The sequence below is a fragment of the Pyxicephalus adspersus genome, chromosome 4 (assembly GCF_032062135.1).
Source record: "Pyxicephalus adspersus chromosome 4, UCB_Pads_2.0, whole genome shotgun sequence".
In the NCBI taxonomy this organism is placed as follows: domain Eukaryota; kingdom Metazoa; phylum Chordata; class Amphibia; order Anura; family Pyxicephalidae; genus Pyxicephalus; species Pyxicephalus adspersus.
In genome coordinates this window covers 59660217-59685791 of record NC_092861.1, presented here as the reverse complement: position 1 = coordinate 59685791, position 25575 = coordinate 59660217, and the positions used below count along the sequence as shown (strand labels likewise).

General features: G+C 37.2%; 1 protein-coding gene across 4 annotated transcripts; it reads right to left on the bottom strand.

Annotated features, from left to right (window-relative positions):
* On the bottom strand, window positions 1-15930 carry LOC140328611 (5-hydroxytryptamine receptor 3A-like). Of its 4 annotated transcripts, XM_072408357.1 has the most exons (9): window positions 15085-15930; window positions 12915-13078; window positions 12749-12793; window positions 11078-11187; window positions 10278-10447; window positions 8867-9027; window positions 8523-8733; window positions 7530-7808; window positions 1-2530 (listed from the first exon to the last, which is right to left on the bottom strand). In XM_072408357.1, exons 3-9 carry the CDS (start codon window positions 12749-12751, stop codon window positions 2262-2264), a joined length of 1203 nt encoding a protein of 400 aa, XP_072264458.1. In that variant the 5' UTR covers window positions 12752-12793; window positions 12915-13078; window positions 15085-15930; the 3' UTR covers window positions 1-2261. The 4 variants fall into 4 exon arrangements, with proteins under 4 accessions (XP_072264458.1, XP_072264459.1, XP_072264461.1 ...); XM_072408358.1 differs by lacking the exons at window positions 11078-11187; window positions 12749-12793; window positions 12915-13078; XM_072408360.1 differs by lacking the exons at window positions 11078-11187; window positions 12749-12793; window positions 12915-13078 and having other exon boundaries at window positions 10278-10394.
* Window positions 15931-25575: the final 9645 nt, after the last annotated feature.

Genomic DNA, 25575 nt, shown 5'->3' with positions numbered 1-25575 from the left:
AATGGCAGATTTTATTGGAACCCTTCACAACAACATTTACAGAAAAATATATATATTTCAGTTATCAATATTCAACAATAACTGTACTGAAATTGTCAATTATAGGGTTGCAGGGTTACATACATAATATGACAGTATACCATCAGTAAATGACCATGTACTATAATTTTGCATAGTCATTGCTTCTACAATATATAATATATATTATGCGTAATTAAAAACAGAAGTTGTTGATTCCTTCAAGTAGTAATATTAAGAACATTTGCACTCATTTACACCTACAATTCTCAGGAGTAACTGGTAAAAAAGTGATAATGAGTACTTAGTCCCAATGTACTACAAGGCTAGAGATGAGGTCCCTAGTGCAGTCCCCATGTTCACACCTTGCTATGGCACAGATGTTCAGTTACTTGCTAATGGTTCCATCATTTTATTTCATATAGGTTTGAGGGTTGTTGCATTTAATAGTCTTAAAATAATGTGAACTTATTCTCTAGTGTGTTTTCAGTTTTCCTGTGTATAAAAGTGTTACCAAGAAGTATTAAAGACACTGTAAGACTTTAACAAACAGGAACCCTATTTGTTTCTGCACAAAATACCCATACACTGAGTCTCATAATTACTTTGACGTCATCACCCACTGTATTTGCTAATAATGACCACATTAGATAACTGGAAACATTAGGGTATAAAAAGTATTAACAACCTGTAAAACTTTGTTTCCCAAGATTAAATCATAGTTTCACCAAATACAGAGCTAGCTATACAACAATTTTTAAAATATATTTCTGAAACTATTATTATCCATGCATTTAAAATGGTAATTAGCCTAAATAAGCAGGTGTAGAGTACAGACAGCCCAAATGTCCTTACTTGCATGCCTAAATGTCAGGCACTTCTTTGTTATGACAGAACCTGCCTGACCCCTCCTAATTTATACCTTTTCCTATTGACTAGTGAGGCAGCAGATCAAAGTGATAGTAAGAAGCACTTCAGAGGATAGCAGAAGGAAAATGCCAAGCTCCAACACTGTCTGGCCAATCCAGGTACCTACACTGTTTACCTGCTAGCAGCCTAATTCCATACGTTAAAGTCACTGAAAATTAACCCCATAGCCAGTCTAAAGGCGGCCATGTCTATATCTATCAATATATATATATATATATATATATATATATGTATATATATATATTTATTTACCAAACAAATGTGTTTTAAAACAAACTTTACCAATGTTATTTTAGGGTGAAGTATATTAGCTTTATTTAACCACATTCCCATTTGTAATCTGATTTACAAATGCATCAAAGGTATATACAGAGGGACTCTTTAAGTACATTTTCTCACTGAAATAAGATGTGGTTATAGGATGTAATTGTCTTTAAATATTTATTATGAATACATTTAAAGTATATATATATGTTGATAGTATTAATCACAGAAAATACCTGATACCTAAAAAATCACTCTACATATATTGTTGGGGTATTTGGAAAAAATGTTTAAACAAACTTACTGACTCCTGTAGGTACAAGCAATTTAAAGCAAATAATCTTCAAAGTTCAAAACAGGAGCACCAAAGTCATTCAAGTAGTTTTCGCCCTAGTTCTCCTTCTCTAAGCAGTGATTTTGCAGCCTTCCAAACTTTAAATCTAAAGTTCAGAGTGCTTATATTGAGCCTGATTTAATAAAGCTCTCCAAGCCTGGAGAGGATACACTTTCATTAGTGAAGCTGGGAGATCAAGCAAACCTGGAATGGATCTGGTTCAGGATTCACTGATGAAAGTGTATCCTCTCCAGCCTTGGATAGCTTTAATAAATTGGGCTCATTGAGTCTCCTCCCTACATAATCATGATAAATTATTCAACAAAACCTTTCAGTTTTATGTATTATAATATAACCTATGTATTTACATATTTGATTTTAAACCCAGTGATGTTTTTACTGGATCTCTCCATTTTTCTATGGCAGTAAGATGGTTTATGCAACAATCTAAATTCCCTGATAGGTGGATGGTTTGCTTTGAGGATAAAGTAGTGTAAGGTAAGCTACATGACAAAAAGACCTTGTTGGGAATTTTGAGGGTGAATTGCTCCACAGTGCCAGCAGCTACAGAGAAAAAAAGGACATGTTGTTAAGTTAATTTACTGCTTGTTCAGAATATGTACGGTACATAATTGAATGTCCTTAGTCTGACCACAGGTTCACCTTAAACCTCAGACCTAGTCATATATTTTCCATGTCCAATGTCCATAGATATTTATGTGTTATACCAGACACACCACACACTAATAATGATGATGGCATATGACCCAATAAAGATGAGATAAAGACGATATAGAAGTGAGTCCAGCACATAGCCGATTTGCACCCACTCTTCTTCCTGTGCCTGCAACTGTTGTTTGCTTTCTAAAACTTCTCTCACCATTCGAAGATTCTGGCTGATAAATGCCAGATGCCTTTCTGCACCAGAGGACAGGGCATCTGGTGGGAGAAGATCCAGAACTGGTGGTGAGAAATCCTTGTGTTCTGTGGGGAGGGAAAGCAGCATATATGAACAGGTCATGTCATGTCTGTAGGAGACAATTTGTGACATTTTACTATCTACTTTCTCTATAATGAACACATTGATTTTACAAATTCATCATTGCAATTGATGGTAAAAATTGCAGATTCTCAAGAGAAACCCATTGATCATCTAATTACCCAAACCTCAAAAAAAAGGGCTATCCCCGTGCCACACTTGCAATGCAGTCCTTTGTGACATTTAGCTGTTTACCAGTGTAGCCAGTTAAAGAACACTTAAAAAAGAAGCAACATCAGTCCATATTATTATTATTGAAGGGTCCATAATGCCCCTTGTCCGATGTCTTCTTTATCCATGCTAGGAATATCTGATAATAAATTTAAATCTTCAATATTCACACCTCCCAGCTTCCAGAGGGGGATCCCAGATAAGAATCAGGTTTAGGTTAGTAGGGACTAGGGCTCTGGTTACACCAAATATTTCAGAATACTGAGAATTAAAAAACAAACACTAGGTGGCAGCTAGCCTAGCTAGATCCTAGATTACTGGTGGTTACTAGTTTAGCAAATATTTATTAAATTCATCAAAACAAACAAGTGGGACCAGGCAGATCCCTTATTACAGAGGGGACAGGCGATTGGCCCTCTGCACTAAAATAGGCTTACTTGCTAGATAAACTTTTTTTTAGTTAAGCTCACCTGTCCACGTTCCATTGCAGGTGTCACCTTCTTCTGCTCAGCTTCCAGGTGTCAGAATTTCGGATATCTTGATTGGTCAGGCTGGGATGACATAACTTTGTGTATGCGAAACTTTAATTTTACTTTAAGTGCAGTCCTCAGCATTTCCAGAGGGCCGCATGACAGTTTTCTTTTCATAAATTTGCATTATATTAATGCATAATAAAATGTTTATTCACCGATTTGCATGCCATGTGGCATGCAAATGTGGCACCAATAATTTTGAATGGCAATTCAACTCACTTTTCTAGTAGTGGGCTACACATTCACACTGCAGGGCACCAGTGTACACATGTCATGAATTGCAGTTTGTGGAGTTACATAAACCTTTTTAGCACTAATAGTAATACTTACTTTTAATACTTTGATGGGTCCTTAGAAAAGAGCATATTGGGTTTGTGTGGACAGAAATTAGCTTTTTAGTTACACTTTCATGGGTTTATGATAGTTCTAAACAACACTGTGTTTGCCTACAAACTTTGCTCCGTAAATATGATTAAGCATACCCAACATATTTAGTATAACCTTGAGAATAATTAGAATAGTACTTTATATTTTATATTTTTATTCTTCATGTACTAAAAATGTATTTTTTATTTCCTAATGGAGAATGTAGATATAGTAACTGGAGATCTGTTGCTGCCCACCATGCAACTCTACAGCATCAGGTCACAACTAATAGTAATTTATTGCTATCTGCAATCAGCCATCAATATATCACTATGGCAATAATTTACTGCCCCCAGGAGATGGGGTTGAGCAGGGTTGCACAGTATTTATAGTTCCTTTTAATGCCAGATCCAGCCCATCAGAGCCGCTGTCTGGACCTAATTAGAGGTTAGGAGAACAACAGACTAAACGTGTGCTAGAAGGCAAAATTCTCCCTACAGAGCTTTTTAGGGCACTAAGGTCTTAGATAAAATGTTAAAGCTGAACTCATATATGATAATCTTATCTCAATTATATAGTTTTAAAAATGTATGTTTAAATGCAACTATTTTTAAACAGTATTTATATAGGGCCAACATATTACGCAGTGCTGTACATTAAATAGGGTTGCAAATGACAGACAGATACAGACAGTGACACAGGAGGAAAAGGGGACAATATTATCCTATATATTAATCTCCTGTAAAGTACAACTGGGACCGATTGATGTTGACTCAGTATTAGGAGGTGCAAATCAGGCATGTGATACAGTATGTACATGATTTGTCAAGGAATCCGCTGACTCAGGAGAAGAGAGCAGAGGGATCAACCTATAATTATTTTGTTGCTACTTCAGTGTCCTGTCACAGGCAGTTAGAGCTGCACTGACATAACTGAGAGAGGTGTCATAGCTGTACTCTAGGTCATCAAGGTTAAACCCACACCAAATTATACAGCCACTGATCTGATTAAATTAAAAACTGTAAAATGAGCATTAGGCAGTCCATTCACAATGAAAATCACATATCTCAGTGTACAAAAATAGTTGCGGGTATTTTTTGCAGCCCACCAATCAGGATACATGAATTTTGCTGGACTGCAGCACATATGGGTTTTGTAGATATATGTAACAGGTGTTACAACAATGAGCATGTTTACTGTGCCTTACTGCAACTTGATTGGAGTGAAAGTTCATGTGTCAGGGCCTATTTAAAAAGAAAGGGCTGTGGAGCAGTGCACCACAAAGTAAAAATGTGTAAGATGTGTTCTGGGTGACATTAAAAATAAATGGCACCTAATTTTTTAAAATGAAATAAATGGAAGTGCATACCTACGTCATGCATCCCGGGAGCCTTCTAGGTGCTCCTTTTGTGAAAAGGGAAAAAAATTGCCAATCTCACACATGCACAGTGAGATCAGCAAGTTTTCTCCCATCTACGTCACCTGATCTTGTGCCTGTGTCAGGTGACGTAGGAAGAAGAACCCCGAAAAAGAGGCGTAGATGGCCGCGCCTGATGCGCCGGCATGAGGACGGATGCCAGGACGACGTGTGACCCGATGGAAGAAACCTCCGGACTGATCAACTGCCCTGCGGGTTTAAAGGTACATGAAGTTCCCCTTTAATTAGCTTGAGTTTACTTTTTGTCTTTAGCTCCATGGCTATGGGAGTAAGAAACCACTGTTTGCAAGTAAATAGGCCCTTGATGTGCCAACTCCATCCAAGTCTTTTCACAACAACAAGATTAGCTTCTAATGCGTTGTCTTTATTTCTGCACCAGTGGTGTATGTAAGCGGACAGCTTACTTAACAGGAACTCAACAGCTGTTACAGTTTTTTTGGAACACAATTTTCTGGATGCTCCCACTATTTTGTCAGATTCTTCTACCCAATAAATTATTCTCCTGGAAGGTTAAGGTGCACACATCAAGAACAGAGAATCTATTTGCAAACAGTGATTCCCCACTCCTGGGGTCAAGATGAAAAAACACAAACTCTACTAGCCTGGCTATGCAATTGGCAGAAAGTTGCAGCCAGAACAGTAAGCCTTTTTCATGGTGCTAGCAGGCTGAACACAATGCAGGCCATGTGTTGGGCACCAGGAATCCAGGATTTACCTATATACACACCAAATGCAGTTTGCCACTTAGTGTTTCTTTGTATTTTAAATTATTATATTATATAATATACAATATTATATATATATAATATACAATATATATATTATATTATACAATATGTGCTAATATTTAGCTCTAAAATTTTTGGACAACTTGTATTTAAAAAGGTGTGGCGTATGTAGGTTATACATTGTGATGCTAATAATATCTATGTCAGTTATAACTGAAGGCATTAAGTTCGCAATGCTTCAGGTTGTATTATCATCTGTATCGCTAATGTTGCAAAAAGGAATTTGGGTGCGCTGCTGATTTCTGTCACCTGATTGTGCAAGAGGAGCCTGGTATGCAGCATCCTATAGCCTATTATTATCATAATGGTAGGATGGTTTGAGTTTAGAAACCTGCTTTGTTATGCACTGACAGCTACTAGCCCTGAACTAAAACACTGACAGTACGAAGTAACTATATTATGGGCAGCAAAACTGGCGCCCACCAGGGTAGCAAGTTGGCGGTGGTGGAGGGGGGGAGTTTTGGCCAGGTGTAAAAATAGAAATGTCATACATCTCAGGCTGAATCTCTACATATCTTGTCCTGACAGGGCTTAGTACTCCATTAGGCTATGTACACACTTGCAATAACTGTGGTTGGAAAGGATCTATCATGATCCTTTTCAACGACTAACGACTACACGATACATGAACGAGCGCTGTACATACAGCACCGTTCTGCCCTATGGAGAGGAGAGGGGGAGAACAACAGAGCAGCACCCCGGGTCGGTCTTTCCCCCTTCACTTCCATTACGATCATTCCTGGTCCATCGTCCGTGCACACGCAAGAGTGTCGTCCAATATCAGCCCTGGGCCAATTATCCGACGGGAACCATTGCACATGTCTACCTAGCCTTAAATACAGTTGTTTAGGCTACTTTCAAACCTATTTGGCCTTTGCTATGTAATGTCTCTTTCAGTACAATGTTCACCATAATGATTCCCCACTGGGTGCAACAATCCCCATGCAACCCTTGCTGTATAGTTGCCAGAGACACATAGATTGTTGCACCATACAGTATGAGGCCAATGGATGTAGTACATGAATGCTGTAATATAGTAGCCCATATGTAGCATATAGAAGCATAGGGATTACATATTTGCATAGGTGCATGGATAGTAACTATGCTGCAACAATCCATATAGTGTCAACTATACTGTAAGATTTAGAGCCACATAGATTGCTGCATGTAGGTACTATACATACATACATATTTAATAAACTTCAAGCGTGAGCTGTTAGTTTGACAAGTAGGTTTACTAAACCTTATGGGGACACATTTCACCATATCTGTATTGCAATAGTCTCAGTAATTAAACTGATTAATGTACTTTATAATTTACACAATCAAATTACATGGATAATTGAACCAAATATGAATTTCCAATATTTGCAAATATAAAGCCATTGCTGGAAGTGTTTTTTTCAAGGGTAGTTTTTACAGCTTATTGCTAGAGAAGCACAGGACCCCAGTTATGTTTCTGCCTGCAAAATTGTAATATTTATGTAGTGCAAACAGCAACAACCAAAAAAGTTATATTCTATACTTAGTAAATAAAACTAACAAGGAACTTACCCAACATTTGGAATTAATCTCTAAAAGTACATTTAAATCAAGCAATGTATCTAAATAAGCCTGATAGATGTGTCTATCTATACATTGATATTACCTGTGTCAAAAACTTTGTCATGACAAGGATTCGGTGGCACATGTCTTGATAGGTCGTTTTCAAACGTAGGATGCAGTATGTGATTATTAGTGTCAGGGTTTTTATTTCTGACAATTTTGTCTTTGTAACAGATCAGCTGCGCAAGAAAACCTAAGACAAAGCTTTTTACCCAGCCAGGCACTGAGCCGCTTAGTTTCCCACGATGCAGAATGTGGGTGATAATGACTGTCTCCAGTAAACTGAGTACAAGCAAAGCCAGACAAACTGAGAAGTAAATTCCTGTAAAATACACAGATTATACATAATCATCTGATGATAATATACAGTACAATTATCTCATGGGCATAAATGGTAAATTCATTACAATAACTATTCAATGTTATAGATGTAACAACCAATCCAAACTAAATATAAAAGTATCTTCCTATAAAACATATGTATTTGGTAATGTCCCCTCTGTATGGTATCCTTTGACAGCTAAACCAAAATTTAGCTGTCTTACATTTGCAGTTTACACATGTATATTACATACATTGTTTTCTTGTGTTTCAGTTTTATTAGGTTTTCTGATCACCTCACATACTGGTTGATTGACTAGATTCCACACAACTAGTAAACAGCAAGGGTACAGGTTTTACACATTCATAGATCGGCTTTAAATGAGTGTTGTGACACTGTGACATTTTATGACACCATGGTGACAAATAATACCATAAAAGATCAGTGATAAATATTGTTATACCATGACCTTTATAAATATAAACATTGAAAATCATACCTTAAACATGGTAACCAAATACACCATACAACAGGAATACTATTTTTTAATCTAATTTTAATCTCCTCTTGCACATCAACTGAATATCAAATTAGAATACATTTTTGAAGATGAAATGGAAGCAGGAGGGTATACAAAGTTGCTATAAGTAAAACCACGCCTTGAATTTCATGGCATCATAAAGGCCCTTTATTTAAATATAAAATAATTCTTACCAATCAGTGGAGTTCCATTGGCTGTACTTGGTAACAAGTCATTCATAATGAGCAGGAACACAGTGTATCCCAAGAGCAAGGTCATCTTAAAGGAGGCTCTATCAGTGCTGTGTGGTGGAAGGAAGAAGCTTACAATGTCAATTAACATCAGAAAGCCACTGGGGATGATCAAGTTTACCACGTACAGGACAGGACGACGTCTAATAACCACCTGAAATTAAGTGGAAAACACAGGAAAAAAACTGTCAGAGATATCATATTATTATATAAGTTGATAAAAAAACAAAACAGCTATATACAGGATTAGTGTTATTCTAAAATTTCTTTGCATAGTCATATCTCACCCAGAATGTGATTATATCCCATTCATCTATGCCAAATTTCAGGATATCGGGGCTTCCTTCTATTCTGACAAGCTCCCACTCTCCATTGGTCTCAAGATACTGTAAAGAGTTTTGAAGAATCTGTTCCACTGGAAGAGCCAGTCCAAGCCGCACATCCCTCACTAAGTGTGAAAGAAAATGAAACGTTTATAGACCTGCGACTGTTGGAATGTCAAAATGTTATTTTTTAAAATTGTTTAAAAAATGTTTAAAATTGTTATTTTTAAATTGGGTCTTATGGAAGGTGCTTAGGGTTCTGTGAAAAACAAAGAACATTCCTGCCAGAAGCTCCATGTGCCATTGTACAGAAACTAACAGTACACACTTATTCATGATTTTCTGGAGTGAAAATCTAGAGTGTATACATACACCCCCAAAGTCATTGAGGGGGTTGTTAGTAAACCACTGAATTAGATTACTAATTATACTGCTATATTACTGTATTGCAGTGCATCAGTTCAGATCAGAGTCTATACAGCCATTGTTGCAAAACCACCACCTGAAATAAATATGAGCAGTAATTTCAGACAACAGTATTTACAAATGTGAACTTAGCATAAGGGTTTATTGCTCCTACGAAATATAGAATAACTTAGACATATCTGAGAACAGTTTGGATGGATGGGAGGACTATTGGACTGGATAATGGTCCAACTTAAAATTGCATGTATATCAAGACACTAAAATGCACACATACCCATTATGATGTATTGAAATTGTTAAATAAAACAATGAACTTGTTTACAAATCCAGTTACCATGTAAAGGACAAAGGACTAATAGGAGAAAGAATTAAGCTTTAACAATGCTAAACTTTAGCTACAACTTTTAGAGATACCAGCTCCATAAACATGGCTTGGAAAAGGATCTATAGCTATGAATAAAAATATATATACAATACAATATATAGAATATGAACCTATAAAAGCCTATTCAATTAAATTGCAATTAAACATTTTTCAATTTTGTTTAGCAAACAAATGCAGAGTCCAGGAAACACAGAAAGACCTAGTCGCCTAGTTATGCCTAAAACCAAACTAAATTAGAATGGTGTCCTTAGTAGTCAATTAGTATTATGTACTGAGAAAATGAAATATGTATTCTTATCTAAACTTCACTTCCATATAATGCAGTTGTCAAACATTAGTACTCTGGCTTTTGAACACTCACTAACCAAACAACATGCCTAATTGTCTTTCTTTGCTCTGACTGTAATAAACAAATAATTGGTTAGTTAGTATTAATAAATATGGATCAATACATTTTTATATATTTAAAGTATTCATGTAATTGGATTATGTAATGGCAAAAATAATGCTTCAATGTAGTGGTTCACATCAACACTGTGTATGAATGGTTTTCCTCATTATTACCTGTGTGCATGTAAGAGCCAAAGGTTAGTGAGCAGTTCTGAACATCAAATGGAAAATGGAAGATTCCAAGATTGCATGAGCTGACTACTCGAAGCATTTTGTCATATCGGACACGTCCTGTGTGATTTACATAAACAAATGGTGTGCGCTGTGATTTATCTTCGTCTATGCTAAAAAAACAGGACAAATATGTGTTATATGTAATACATTTCGCTATAGATAGATAGATAGATAGATAGATAGATAGATAGATTCTTATAAACCACAGTTGCTGTGACAAATGTGTGACCAAAGGGACATGGACATCTATGTAGACCTTTCTTCTCAGTTTTAATGAATTGTTGAATAATAAAGTGACAGATGTTTTTTACTGGACATAATATGAACTTCCCTCATACATCTATTCTATATATATAGGGAGTTGTAAGCAATAGTAGACAATGGAAGAAGCTAGACCATTGTAAAAGAGGATAGTAAAGTGAAATGGATAGATAGATAGATAGATAGATAGATAGATAGATAGATAGATAGATAGATAGATAGATAGATAAAGGAGATTCTTATAAACCACAGTTCTATGGATGGTCGATTTTTAGTACTAATGGTGCCTATTATTTTTATCCCATCTAGGAAAACCACAATATTAACTACATTACCTAGGGTAGCAGTGATAACATTTTATAAATGTTATTCTTTGCATATATAGTGATGCCAATTATTAGAGAATATCTTACTAAACATTATTTTCTACATACGCTTGTAGCCAAAAAACATTTACTTAGAATGCAGTTGCTACATACAACTCATAAACTATTATGTCAGGTGTCCAGATTTGTTCTACTGGAAGAGAGATTTTTTCAACAGCTCCACATTTTGCTGGGGTCCAAGTCAGGAATTCATGTTGCCAAAACTGTTGAAGATAATAGGGTTATGTTATTATAGCTATTTTTACCATCAAATATAAAATGAACCTAAACTTAGAAAGTAAAGGTTAAAAATTTAGAGTTGTTTATGGTGAAAAAACAGTAGCTTGCAGCATGTATTGTGAGATTACTTCTGCTGTTATGTATAGTATCACTGAGACTGTTCGTAATGTTTTTTTTCTTTTTCTTTGTGTACCTTATCTTTCTTTATATTAGTCATGTATTGCTACTTCTCTAACCTTCTATGGCCAACCGCAAATGATATATTAAAAAAAACAGTACCAAATGTACTAAAACTGTCTCCTAACACTTTTGGAACACTATATCATAATGTACTAAAACTAAAAAAACAGGGTACAAGTTTTTTTTAATGACATAAATGTCAAAATTATCAGACCCTGTGTTTTGTGAAGCATTGTTTTTTTTACGATAAGACCTACTGTCTACCATTTTTGTCACTGTTTACGTAAATGGTCAAGAGCAGTGCTGTTACTGTTTTCTAACCACAGCTGTTGAGAGGCTGCTAAAAACATTACTGCCTCATGATGGCCCCACGCCATCATTTTGAACAAACATAGTAGTGGTGGTTGCCTGGTGGCTGGCAGGCTTTCATATGCCTGGGAACAACTAAAGGAACACCCATGGAAACTAAGACTTATTGTCCACCCCGAGCACATTCAAGTTATTGGGGTATGGGATTTACAGAGGTTTATACCTAAGCAAAACCTAAGTTGACAGGCAAAACAGAGATTTTGCAGCTGCAGTAATATGTAACTATGATAGCAGTCAAAAAAACTTATATAAAAGACTCAGAAAGGAGGAAGTGGGAGAGCTCTACTTTTGTAAATGTCTTTTTAAACAATATATATTTTTTAGAGCTTGTCCACAGGGCTGGGTTCAGAGTAGAGAAAACTGGGCAGCTTCTCCAGGGCCCTAAACGACACAAAAGTAGGGGAAGATGAAGTTAGAATGCTGTGCACTTCATATTTGTTTAGAGCCCCATTTTTTCCTGGATGCATCCCTGCTTGTACAGACTCTACATTATTATTTCCTATAATTACCTTGGATGAAAATCTAGTGCTATCACAGGTGTCTAAAAATTACTAAATGACAGACTCCTAACAACATGTTTTGTTTACTATTGGTTTACTACTGGAAAGGAGGCAGTATGGTGCCGTAGCATTCATCCTCTCTTTTCTGTGGAACAAGTAGCCAAGCAGTCTGTTTGTACAGCACTTCCTACCTGTCATCTGAATCAATAACTAACTATTGTTTTAACCAACAATTAGGTGTTTGTACAAACCTAAGTCTACTGATTGTTTTGACAGATCTGTAAAAGTAATCTTTCCTTCTTATGCATTTATCATATTCTTAGTTTGAAATGCTCACAGTTCTATGTATTAGTAAATATTATCTACAGTACAAAATATATCTACCTAAAATATAAAAAATATGTAGCTTCTGGCCAATTGGTAACACAAAAACAAGTCTACAGCCTCTTAGGTCCTGATCTATGTTGGAATGAACAAAGAAATTAATATTACTTACCATTCGGAGCCAGAGGAAAGTGGTGAGAATCTGTGATTTTTCATTCTGTTGGAGGAATTTTTTTGGTTTCAGCCAAGATAATAATAATAATAATGATGATCATAATGACAAAAATGCAAACAACTTCAAGCATTCCTTATTTTACAACACAAAAGAATTCTCTTACCACTCCAAGCACTGCGTAGATTGTAAATGAGATGTTTACACTAGTTGGTCTGCTGTAATTCAGAGTTGGACGAAATGGCTTCCTATCGAATACAGTTTGCAGGGATTCATAGGAAGGCCCTGCTTCAGACCCTGAGCATTGCAGCTCAGCACTTTCTGACTGAACTACAATAAACAAAAGATATAAAAACAAATGTAAACATACTGTACATGATCACAATTCTACACAGGTATTAATCCAAATGGGCAGTTTGCCTTTTTAAAGCGGGGGTTTATTATTAGCCGCTTATAGAAAAATGTGTTCCTTTTGTATTCTGTAGCCACCAATACACAAACTTTCATGGTGTCCTTCCAAAAAAACACAAAACAAAAACTGATATGTATATGTACATTACAGAGCTGGATGGATGAAAATATCTGCAATTATTTATTGGCTAAAAAGCATTAAAAGCACAGGTTCTCAATCAGGTAAACACATAGCCCATAACATATGTTTCAAAGAATTCAAGGTTGTCTATAATAAAGTGAATGAAAAATTTTAGAACTTTAGAGCTCAAAACAACTAACATATGAGAAAAGTGTCATGAGCTTGTTGAAAAATAATATACACCAAATTGAGTAAATATGTGGGTAACCTTATCTAAATGTGGGGAGGTCTGGCCTGGAAGGTAGAGGCATTGGGCCTGATTTCTTAAAGCTCTCCAAGGCTGTAGAGGATACACTTTCATCATTAAAACTGAGTGATCCAGCAAACTTGTAATGGATTTCCTAAAAGTGATTTGCTATTTGTTAGCAAATGTTTTCAATACTGGACCATATCTATTCCATGTTTGTTTGACCACCCAGCTTCACTGATGAAAGTGTATCCTATCCAGACCTGAAGAGATTTAATAAATCAGGGCCATTGATGGCAGGGAATGGAAACCCTTCATCTTTTAAACAATAATCAAAGTGCACCCACAGTGTCACATTTTGAGCATTATGAAGCAACTACTTTCAGACCTACAATCACAGAATTTGACAGAAGGAAGTCTTCTTTGTAGTGACAAAATATCATGTGACTAAATGTAGGGGAATGCAAAGGAAGCTACTGCTGGAAAAGATAAAAACAAATGAGCGCCACAATAAACTTATCTCTTTAAGAACATCCACCTTTTACCATTGCATACCTTAATTGGGATACTGTATTAAGTGCACACTAATATGACCCTACCATGAAAGGGTTAGTTGGTTGTTTTTGTACCTCAAGGCCAATCTTTTCAGCTGGGCTCAAATTTATAAAGCCAGACTTCTCAGAGGAGTTTTGCAATTACCTAGAAAAAACTGAAACCAAAGTAAGTCTAATTTTGAACATGTTGAACAGTTATTAATAATTGAATCATATTATGAATAATACCATGCACATACATTATTTTTCATATAGAATGCTTGTTTCACCAAAAATAAAGCTGTGTAAGGGCAATGGATTTCCCTGCCAAATAATAAGCTTCTGTATTTTTTGTTTTACTGTAGTTGGGAACTAGAAAACAAACATGAAAATATATTTTATCCTACATGATATCATCACTTTTGTAGATAAAATAAAGACATGAATGTGTCTATATATCCTAAGTGGATATGTTAAGTTTTCATGCAACATGCCTACCCATACAAATTTAAATACTAGAAAGATAAAACATGTCTTACCGTAAAAGATAATATTCCAGATGATTGCACACAGCAAATTAATACGCATGGTAATAGTTAAATGACCTATCTATCTATCCAATTCACTTTACTATCCTCTTTTACAATGCTCTAGCTTTTTCCATTGTCTACTATTACCCACAACTCCGTATATATATAGGAATAGATACATGAGGGAAGTTCATATTCTGTCCAGTAAAAAACGTATGTCACTTTAATATTCAACAATTCATTAAAACTGAGAAGAAAGGTCTCCATTGATTTCCATGTCCCTTTGGTCACACATTTGTCACAGCTACATATTAGTCACAATCAGTAGCTTGGAAGTGAAAAAACACTTTGTTAAGGGTATATTTGAATAATGAATTTAACTTCAGTATAGCTAATTGGTTATTGCATGTATATTACAACCCTTTTTCATAAAAAATAATAAGAATAAAAATTAATATTTGCTGTCATAAAAATTGATAAGGTAAAAAACCTACATGGTAATTAGGCTGCATGCACACGTTTAATTATTGTTGTTGGAAAGGATCTTTCATTATCGTTTCCAGTTTCCAGTGTTTCCAGTAAGACAAAAAGATGAATGAGCAAGCATTGTACATACAGCACCGGTCCAGTCAGGATGGATCCATGAATGACGTTGGGCAACCTCTGTACACATGTCAGATTCTAGCCTGAGATGAGCCTGACCATGCGTATTGGGCTTTATTTCCACTGCCATATCATTATAAGGTTCTTTGATGCCAAGCCTTACATTCCATTCCATTTGGTGATGATAAAGCAAGATATTCTATTAAGACAGAAAGAAAATGCAGCAATTTTTCTCTATAACTGTAGGCACCAAACAAAGTTATTATGGGACAATTGTCATATATTCTTAGTCTACCTTAATTATTATACAGTCAGAGTGGTAGTGCCCCTCACATTATTATTATTACACGGTGTTTATATAGCGCCTACCTATAACGCAGTGCCATACTTAGTCGTAGCACTAGCTGTCTCTCAAAGGGGCTCACAATCTAATGTCATTACCCCAGTCATGTGTCATTATCAAAACACTGGAAAAAACTGTAAATACATTTTTTGTTGACTTCAATTTTTAAACCTATTTACACTAAAATAGGCATGCTCATTCTGAAAGTACAGTTACTTTTCTTCTTCTTTTCTTCTATCACATCAGGTTTTTTCTCTACCGCTTATATTAATGCGATTACTGTAGGGTGGATTTGTATTGGCTATTCATTTACACGCAAGACAGTGGCTCTAATTCATCAATGAAATCCGCGCTCGCTGGTTGCGCGTACTTTCGCGCTTCCAGCGAGCCGGTTTCCCGCGTCTGTCCTAAAACCAGGTGATCCAAAACATTCTACATGAGCCACTTGTTGATAGAAAGAATATTATATTCCCACCTCTACACATGAAACTGGGTCTGATAAAGCAGTTTGTTAAAGCTTTGCCAACTGAAGGAGACTGTTTCAAGTACCTCAGTTTGTCATTTCCTAGCCTGTCATTTGAAAAAATAAAGGTCGGCCTGTGTTGGATGGTCCACAGATTCGACAGCTCATCAAAGATAAACATTTCATCAGGACAATGTCAGAAATCAAAAAGAATGCTTGGTTATCATTCAAAGCCATTGTCAAGGACTCTCTTCTCTTGGAAACACACAAGCAAATAATTACACAGAAATTGTCCAGAAACTCTTGGAGAGCTGCAAAATACTTGGTACAATATGAGCATCCAGGTGCATTTTCTGCATAGCCATCCCGGAAAACCTTGGTGCAGTCAGTGATGAGCAAGTTGAACGATTCCACCAAGATTTGAAGGTCATGGAAGGACGGTATCAGGGTAGATGGGATGTACAAATGATGGCTGACTATTGTTGGAGCATCCGGCGGGATTGTCCTAACACTGAACACTCCAGGAAAAGCTATAAGAGTAAATTTTTACCTTTTGTTTTTACCTAACCGTTTACCCGATTAATTTTCAAATGTTTTACTGTAAAAAAAAATGTCATTGAGTAACAAAAAATCCTTTATATGAACAAAAGAAATAAACAGTACATTCAAGTTATTTCATTGTTTTTTCATTGTATGTAAAATTTGTATGTTTTTTGACAAAAATGGAGGGTACCCCGTATCGTAAAAACTGGATGCGATAGCAAAAAAACTGGGGTCATTTCTGGATTCACCACCCAAAAATAGGTAATAAACAAGTGTAAGATCTAACTCAACACAAAATGTGGTCCCCAGTGTAATCTATGGACAATTTTGGGGGAAAGCCAATTAGCCTAACTGCATGTTTTGGAATGTGAGAGGAAACCCGAGTACCTGGAGGAAACCCACGCCAACACAGGGAGAACCTGCAATCTCACATGGCATTGGCTGCATTTGAGTACAAGTAAACAAGTTGCTGGGCTGTAAACTAGTCTTTTATTGCAACTACTGCAGTACAAGGCATGCATGCATGGAGAGGAGGGTACTCTGACTGGGTGGGAAGGTTTCACAAAAGAGATTGTACAGCACTGGGCAGGAAAACCACAAACTTCACAGAAAGCCCATTGTTTAGGTAGGTGTATATTATTAGCAGAATGCCAGGCAATAAATAGGGTTAAACTGAAGGATAAGTACCTAAAGGGTGCACGTATGCTTCTATGTTACAAATTATAACCTTAATGATTTACAAAATTAAATTTATTTAAATGAATTACCTCTAATTGTTTTACTTAAAAAAGCTTAAGAGTCAACATTGCACAAAACAGCTTTCACAGTCATCCCTGCATAAACAGAAATAGTGCATAAACTTGTAGTGGAATGTCGTACAATGGGCTACAGGAAGCAGCCACCTTTAACATCTACATCTGGCCTCACTACTCATTCCCCTCCCCCACTTATGACTGAACACAGAAACATAAGTGACAAAAGACCAAGTTCATTAAGTTCCCCTTTATTTTGTCTGTTTTAAACATTTTTTTTTTTTACGATTTTGTTTATCAAGTGCAGACTTTGTCCATTCTTGTTTGAATTTGCTTACTGTCAATTAATAAACATATAAAGTATGTCTAATGTTTTTTTTGTTACCAAGTGTAAATCTATATTTATTTCAATGGTTTTTACATTTACTTACTATTTACTGACTTACTACTTTTGGTAGAATTTATTCCAGATATTTAGTAAGCAAAATAATACATTTTAAGGGTTGGTTTGTAACTTTCCACCTGCTAGCTTGAGGTCTAGTGCCCATATTCCTATTGGTTCATACATATTATTGTATTTAAAACTTTCAGATCTCCCTAAATTTCAAGTCGTACAATGCCCTTATTGCTACAGAATTTTGCTGCACTCTGTCAATACATTTGTTGGCAATAATTCAGAAAATCCATTTCAAACTATTAAAGTTCACTTTTTAAAGCATCCCATAAGATATTCCCTCAATATGTTTCCTCATTGTCCACATGAAAACTCTCCTATCCTCCACCCCAATCACCTCCTCCTGCTTTTGTATTTAACACAATTTGTCATATTTACTACCCTGATATATATATACAATTCTTCCTCACCACTACAGCAGCCATCAAAGATCCTGGTGGTGCATCCTGGTGGTAATAGAGGGTTGTCAGAGGCAACAGGCCCTACCTGTAGAACCCATCCAACATTCAGAGTATACATTGGGCCCTAGGTGCACATACCCTAGAGGAGTCAAGACAGCGTCCTATGCATAGACTGCATTTGTATGTATAAAATAGGAAATCTAGAAAAAGTGCTAGCAAAAAGGGTCCCTTGCAGTTTGACAGTGTACGCAAACAGTATACTAAGCCATACACACACTACAAAACCTCCTCAGAAAAATAAAGTGAAGCCAGAGAATCCTATTGCTGGGTTTTCCAACTACATATGATAGTAACAAAAATCAATCCTATACTAATCCCTAACTATTTATCCTGGCCCTCCTACACTGTCTCTGTTAATTGCTGTTCTCAGACTGGACAAAATAAAGAGGGACCCGTAGATTTGGATCCCCATTTTTCTATCCTTCACAAGGGAGCAATGGCTCTTCTTGCAACCTATTTGTACCTTTTATCTGACAGGCATCCAGCAAGACATGCTAGAACCCACCCTACTAGATAGCCTCTAGTGCCTATGCCCTGCTGCTTTTGTACTTCGGACCCTTAGATTGGTTGGACTGTTACTGTTTACTGTCATTGTTTATATTCATTACACTTTATTTGTTTATATTTAAAGCATGGTTCACAGGTTACTGAGGTTTCATAATTTTTATGTGCTGAAAAAAGTGGCTACTGGCTTTCCTGTATGCTCAATTCATGACAGATAGTTTTGGCTAAAGTTAATCACCAAATCCATGTTTTAGAACTGTGAACCTGTATCTTACTGGTTACTAAGAGGGTTACGTTTATTGTCAGGAATTCTTTTCTGCTTTCCCTAGAGAATCCCTATTGGAGCTAATTAGCTTGGTATAAGGTTTTGTGCAGAAGGGGATATTTTTAATGAAGGAGTCTATGTTAAAGATCTGGAGTATTCTCTCTCTTCTAGCTGGAGCATTTTTCTGCCACGTGAAGCACTCTAATGAGTTTCCCTGTACCCTTGGGGAACCCAGCATTATGCCCACCTGTATATGGATCAAGGCATTTACTACTTTGGCAGGGTTTATGGCCATTACCTTTTTAGTGCAATCCTTTGGTTGGCAACTGTGGCGGATGGGTGTCAGGATGGTTCAGGGGACCCTGGTGGTGGGGGTTGCTACTTAAATAGGGGCATCTCTAATACTACATTTCACTGTTCATATTAAAAAACTCATAAAAATACCCTAGCAATGGGTTATCACCTACCTACTCAATTGTAGATCTCCTGACTTACATATGGCTAAACAGCTTTGTTAAACCATTTGATATCTACCATTTTGTAATGTGAGGATCTTTGTGAAAATGTATCTCCTAGAGAAACACCACTTGAAGCCATTGTCTGTGAAGGTCCTCTAGAATCAAAGTGCACTTTTATTTAACATTGAGGAATAATCCCATGAAAAAAGGATTTGGGATGAGAAAGGGGGAGAGGAAAAGGGGCAGAAGTATGTTGTTGCCTTAAAAAAGCTCAGGATTTTCCTGCAGACATGAGTATTTGGATTGTAAAAATGTGAATTTGTGAAAAAAAGGCTTTTTATATGTTAATAATATGATACAAAACATAACCAAATTAAAAAAGAAAACTCGCATCAAACATTATTGCTCACCTTGATAACATTGATATTTAGGACAACTGTAACAATTATTTGCATCTCTCTGTGTTGAATTCCACTGCTGAAACATGAAAAAAAAACTTTAAAAGCTGAAAAAGATTGGTTAGTTTTTCTAGGATAGCTTTAAAGTGAGCTGGGTACTTCCTGTGTAATGTTTGGATTAAAACTGACCAGATAAAGGTAAAAGAGGTCCATCCCTTGCAACCCCGACTTCAATGTGTACAGTTAGGAAGGAAAAATAAACATGTGCATACAGCATATGATCTCTATGAGGATAAAAGTGCCCAGATATTCAATGGCTTAACTACTCCATTTTAAAGAAAAAAAAAGAGCAAACTGGTACAAACTGAAAACTTCAGATGTACAAAAAATTATTTTAAAAATTCACCGTATCTATTAAACACTGATAGCTATCCTGGAACCAATTCTGAGAAGTTTGTAATAAAGGAGATGAGTCAATTTGCATATGCCACTACCTTGTGCAATACTCCTCCCTTGGACACCTTCCCTTATGTCCAGGTTCTGTCAAATAGTACAGAGAAAAAACTCTAGGGTGAGGATAAAAATCAAAGGAGATAAAGGACAGCCTTGCCTTGTCATATTGAATATAGACAAATAGAATGAGACATGACGGTTTGCTCCTACTACCACTGAGAGACTAGAATTAATCAAAGTGATACAGGATAACACCCACAAAATAGTGTGGGTAGCAGTCATGAAGGCTCAGTCCACTCCGTTGAAGACATTCCATCAGAAGCTTGAAATAACCTCCATATGTCAAAAAGTTGGTGACTGCAAAACACTGCTTAAGTTAAAACATTGTGGGACATATCAGTTCCTGCTTCAAGAGCAAAATTAAAGACCCTCCCCCCTCACTGAAATCTTCAGGATTTGTTTTAGAAAAGACACTTGGCCCACGTTAGGAAGGTAAACTGTGGCTAGGGTAACCATTTGATTATGGTAGAGCCCCAAATTAACAGTGATCTACCATCCTCACCACATACCCTCATACTCATAACCCTTGTCTTAGGCTAGGTACACATGTGCAATAATTATTGTTTGAAAACGTACCATCAACGATTATTCCTGAATATTTTGAACGATCATATTGTGCACAATTCTGTACATGCTGTAACGATACGATCTTTCAAATATAATCCACCAATAATGTACACACACTAGATACGATCGTTCAAACGATGCACCAAGTGACATGTACAGGAGAGTATATCACAGAACAATCCACGATCACTGAACAACCGTACACACAATAGATTAAGAACGATAGTCGCCCAATCAGATCCGCCGGAAGGGTGGTTCGTTTACAGCGAGATTCCTCAGTCGTTGGAGTCGTTGGTCAGTCATTGTGCACTTTTTTTGTTAACAATTATTGAAGGATCTGTCGTGGATCATTCATTTCCAACGACAATTATTGCAGGTGTGTACGCAGCCTTAGAGTAGGTTGCAGAACTGTAATAACCCCTCCTGAAAAATAAAGTTTACAAAGCACTGAATGTTAGCTGAACAGAAGTGGTTCTCCAGTAGGGATACAACATCTGCTTTTTGACCTTTTATATCTGATAATTTTATCATCCTTTTCTCTGAGATGTGAAAACTTTTACCATTAGGAAAAACAACAGTAGTGTTAGCCATTCGTATTTATTGATCCAACATTCCCACGTGATTGAGGGACATGGGATAGAGAAAAAAACAAAGATGGAAAAAGTAAACAACTGAGAAAGGAGTGGACAAAAAATACAGAGAACCCGCCTAAGGAAAGAAAGAGAGATGACAGAGAAAAAAGGAAACAAAAATGACAAATCAAATGAGAGGGGACAGAGTATTTAGTAAAAAGTACTAAAGAATGAGCATAAGAAAAGAAATTGGAAGAAACCCACAAAAACTACCAATTATTCTAAATGGGTGACTAAACCACTCACAATCTCTACTGAAAGCCTCAGGCTAGGTAATACAAATAATGGAGGAATGTGTAAATGCCAAATCATGCATGAATTCTCCCACCAAGTCCATACACTCAGGAGAAGCAACATCTGAAGTATGGGAATTTTTTTAAATGAATGTGCACGTCAACACATGGCAAACAATATAATAGTGTACAAATATAAGGTATGTGTAAAGCCAGAAGATTCCCCCCACAAAATAAATAAACTATTTTGGGCTCAAACCCTCCAATACTATCCTCCATTGCCAAATTTTTACCAGGACTCTCCTAACAACATGAAAAGCAGTAGAACATGTTCCTCAGTCAAGGTTCTGGCCTTGGGCGATTCTCTGGTGGGCCACAGAAGACCCTGGTGTCAAGATAAATCTGGTGCTGAGAAGGAGTCTTCGTATTGTTTGATAGTCAGGTATATTGTGAAGCTCCGATGCTAATTCTTGTATTTACAAAATTTGCTCAGTAGATATCTCTAAATATCCAAAGCACTGAAAATGTCTGGAAGCAAGGTAAGGTTGGCTCCAACAAAGTTGTTAGGGCCTTTATCCCAGGCCACATGCATATTAAGCTTTTTAATATTGTAAAATGCACTCTCAATGATCGGTGGGTCTTGGACCTAAAGTATGATGGGCTCTATCCAATTCATTGTGGGGTCAGTGGAGGATTCCCCAAAAAATTTTTGAATAACAATTTATGAGAATTGAGATTTATTATCACACTGGATCCTGGACAACTCCAGCTAAGACACTCTTGCCTCCGGGAACTGTTTTTCAGGCTCCAGTCTCCACCTTAAAGGATAAACCAGGAACATCTTGCTTAATCTCCTTCATATCTTCTTGATGTGCAGCCTTTGTGGAGAAGCTCTCATTTGTCTGCTTTGGAAAGTCTAAAGCTTAGGAATTATTATAAAGGTAAAAAAAAAAAACAGACCCCACACCCCACATGTGAAGAACCAGCTTGGCAAACCTAGCACCTGGAGCTTTTTTTTGTGGCCCTAGCTCCTGAACAAGACACCAGTACCTGCTTTAAACCAGGGCTCAGACCTAGCTGCTTGACATTTGACTGTGTTCTGGGTACAAGGATGTATGTGGAGCAAACCATGGCTCCTGAGTACTCCACCCAGTCTGTAGGAAGCAAAGGCTGTGCAGAAGATGCCTTTGTCCTGTTTTGCAGCATAGGCTATGAAACAGGCGATAATGCCATCTGAGCTGTTCCCCTGAGGGTTGAGGCCAAATACCTAGTGATCGTTGGATCAGTCCATCAAAGATGCCAAGCTGAGAACATAAAACTAGCCGAGTGGCCTGTTTGTGTTCCAGCACCAGGCACTGCCACCTTTTGTTCTTCTTCCAGATGATCTTCGCTCATTTAAAAAAAAAAAATAAAAAAATTTATTGAGATACATTCAGGACAAACATTATTATCATAACAAATACAAACAAAAACCGTATGTAAATACATACAGATTACTGATGTATAATTTACACAACATCAAAATTATTTAAGATCCAGAGTATCTCAGTGCATTTTGTGTTTCTTAGACTAGAAAATGGGAAAGATAAAATATAATATAATAAGGAAGGGGGAGGGGTCGGGGGGGGGGGGGGGAGCCCAAGCAGTTATGTCGCTGTCTATACATCACTCCTCAGTTTAAAGGTATAAAGAGATGGGATATACCACTCTATAGCCTGTGAAGAAGACTCTGAATTGACCTAAGAATGTTGTCCTGGTGTTAAACTGAATCCAGCTAAACCATGTCCTCATACATTTTTCCACATCATCGGTACCCCCGATCATCATATCTTCCACACAATAGATGTCCCCCATCCTCCACAGCCATTGGCCAATGGTTGGGGGTTTGTCACATTTCCAACTGGCAGGTATGCACACCTTAGCTGCGTTTAACAAATGTTGCAGCAATGAGCGCTTGTATGGTTTTCGTGGCATCTTGGAAATCTGAGTGACAATTCAGGTCTATTTCTAACGTCTACCTCTGTGAGTTTGTGAACTATTTCTGCTACACCGCTCCAAAGGGGTGTTACCTTTGAACAGTCCCAAAAAACATGCAACAAAATATCTGGCGCCGAGTTACATCTCTAGAAGGTGTCATTCACATTGGGAAATATTCTAGCTAGTTTAGCAGGTGTCCTGTACCAGCGAGTTACCAACCTACAATTAGTCTTCTAATATTTGCTGCTAATGAAAGCTTTGTGACTGAAATAAAGCATCGCCTCTTGCTGGATGTCAGTGAAGTCAGTAGAAATTAATATGCGTAGGACAAAGTACCTCTAAGCGGGTCTCTCGAAAAGCATACTGATTCTAGGGGCAGTAGCTGGCTACAGTAATTCTGTGCTCTTGGGGAATGATCTAAATATGTAGCTAAGTTAAATTGTACGCCAATTATTCAATGCTGTTTTTTTTCTGTTTGTAGGGTTGTTAAAGGGATCCATGTTCCTTCATGTGTAAAATGCAGAGCTCTAAATATCCCTTGCATATGCCATTGGCGGAATTCTGGTTCAGAGATACATGTGGGGAAGTCCGGGTGTCCTAATATAGGTGACAATGAGGATGAGTATGTGGTAGTAGCCTGTGAGCTAAAGTATTTGGAGAGAACCGCTAGTATTGTCCCTAATATAGGGTGTCTTTTCATAATGATTTTGGCAGTTTCAGTAGCCCATGCCAATGTTTCAATCGGAGTCGGCAAAGTCACATCTTCCAGACTGATCCATAGCTTCAAACGTTTGTTAGTACACCAATTTAGGAGTCTAGCAAAGTGTACAGCTCTGTGGTATAGCGTGGGATCGGGAAACGCAAAACCCCCTTTCACCTTAGGAAATCTCAATGTTTGAACACTAACTCTAGGTTTATCTGATTGCCAAACAAATTTAACAAATTCTGATCTAATTTGAATAAGGCAGCAGAGGGTATGAGTACCGGTAAGGCCTGCAGCAGCTTTAAGAGCCTGGGCATGTTCATTTTTAAAATGTTGCATCTGCCAAACCATGTAAATGCCAACTGCTTCCATTTTTGGAGGTCTTTTCTGACAGTGTTTAGCAGAGGAATAAAATTAAGCTCTACGACATGCGTCAGGTTGGATGGGATCCAGGTGCCTAAATATGTGCTTGAGGATGGGGCCCAGGGAAATATGGAGCTATTGCTGACCGAACCGTCCTGGTGACTGTAATGTTCAAAGCCTCTGATTTTTAAAAATTAAAAGTTAAATGTTATAATTGGATAATTCTGCAATTTTTTTGGAATTTCACTAACAGATTTGGGAGCGTCGTAACAGGGGACGTCACATAGAACAGCAAGTTGTCCGCATAAGCAGCAATCTTGTGTTTCACGTTGCCTATATTAACTCCCTTCACATCTCCATTAGATCATATCCTATGCAGGAAAGGCTCCAGTGTGAGAATGAATAAGGGAGAGTGGGCAGCCCTGTCTCGTCCAAATCATAATAGTGAAGGGCTGAGACAGTTTGCTAATTAATCTGATCTGTGCCGTGGGAGAAGAATATAATGCTCAAACCCATTGCAAAAAACACTCAGGCAGTCCTAGGGGTGTCAGTGTGGTATGCAGGAAGGTCCAATCCACCTGGTCAAGTGCCTTTTCTGCAAATGTGGAAAGACACGAGCAGGATATCTTGAGACCGTCCATATTCTGTAATATTTAAAGTGCGGGTAGTGTTGTCTCTAGCTTCTCGGAAGGGAAGGAAGCCCCTCTGGTGAGGATGTAAAATTTCAATCAATATGGGTGTCAGCCTATGTGC

Excerpts from the sequence above, each read along its gene's own strand:
- LOC140328611 (XM_072408357.1), bottom strand. Across the intron at positions 10,448-11,077 it reads GACATAATAGTTTATGAGTT|CATAGACGAAGATAAATCAC; the intron begins GTATGTAGCAAC and ends CTGTTTTTTTAG. Across the intron at positions 7,809-8,522 it reads CAATGGAACTCCACTGATTG|GAATTTACTTCTCAGTTTGT; the intron begins GTAAGAATTATT and ends TGTATTTTACAG.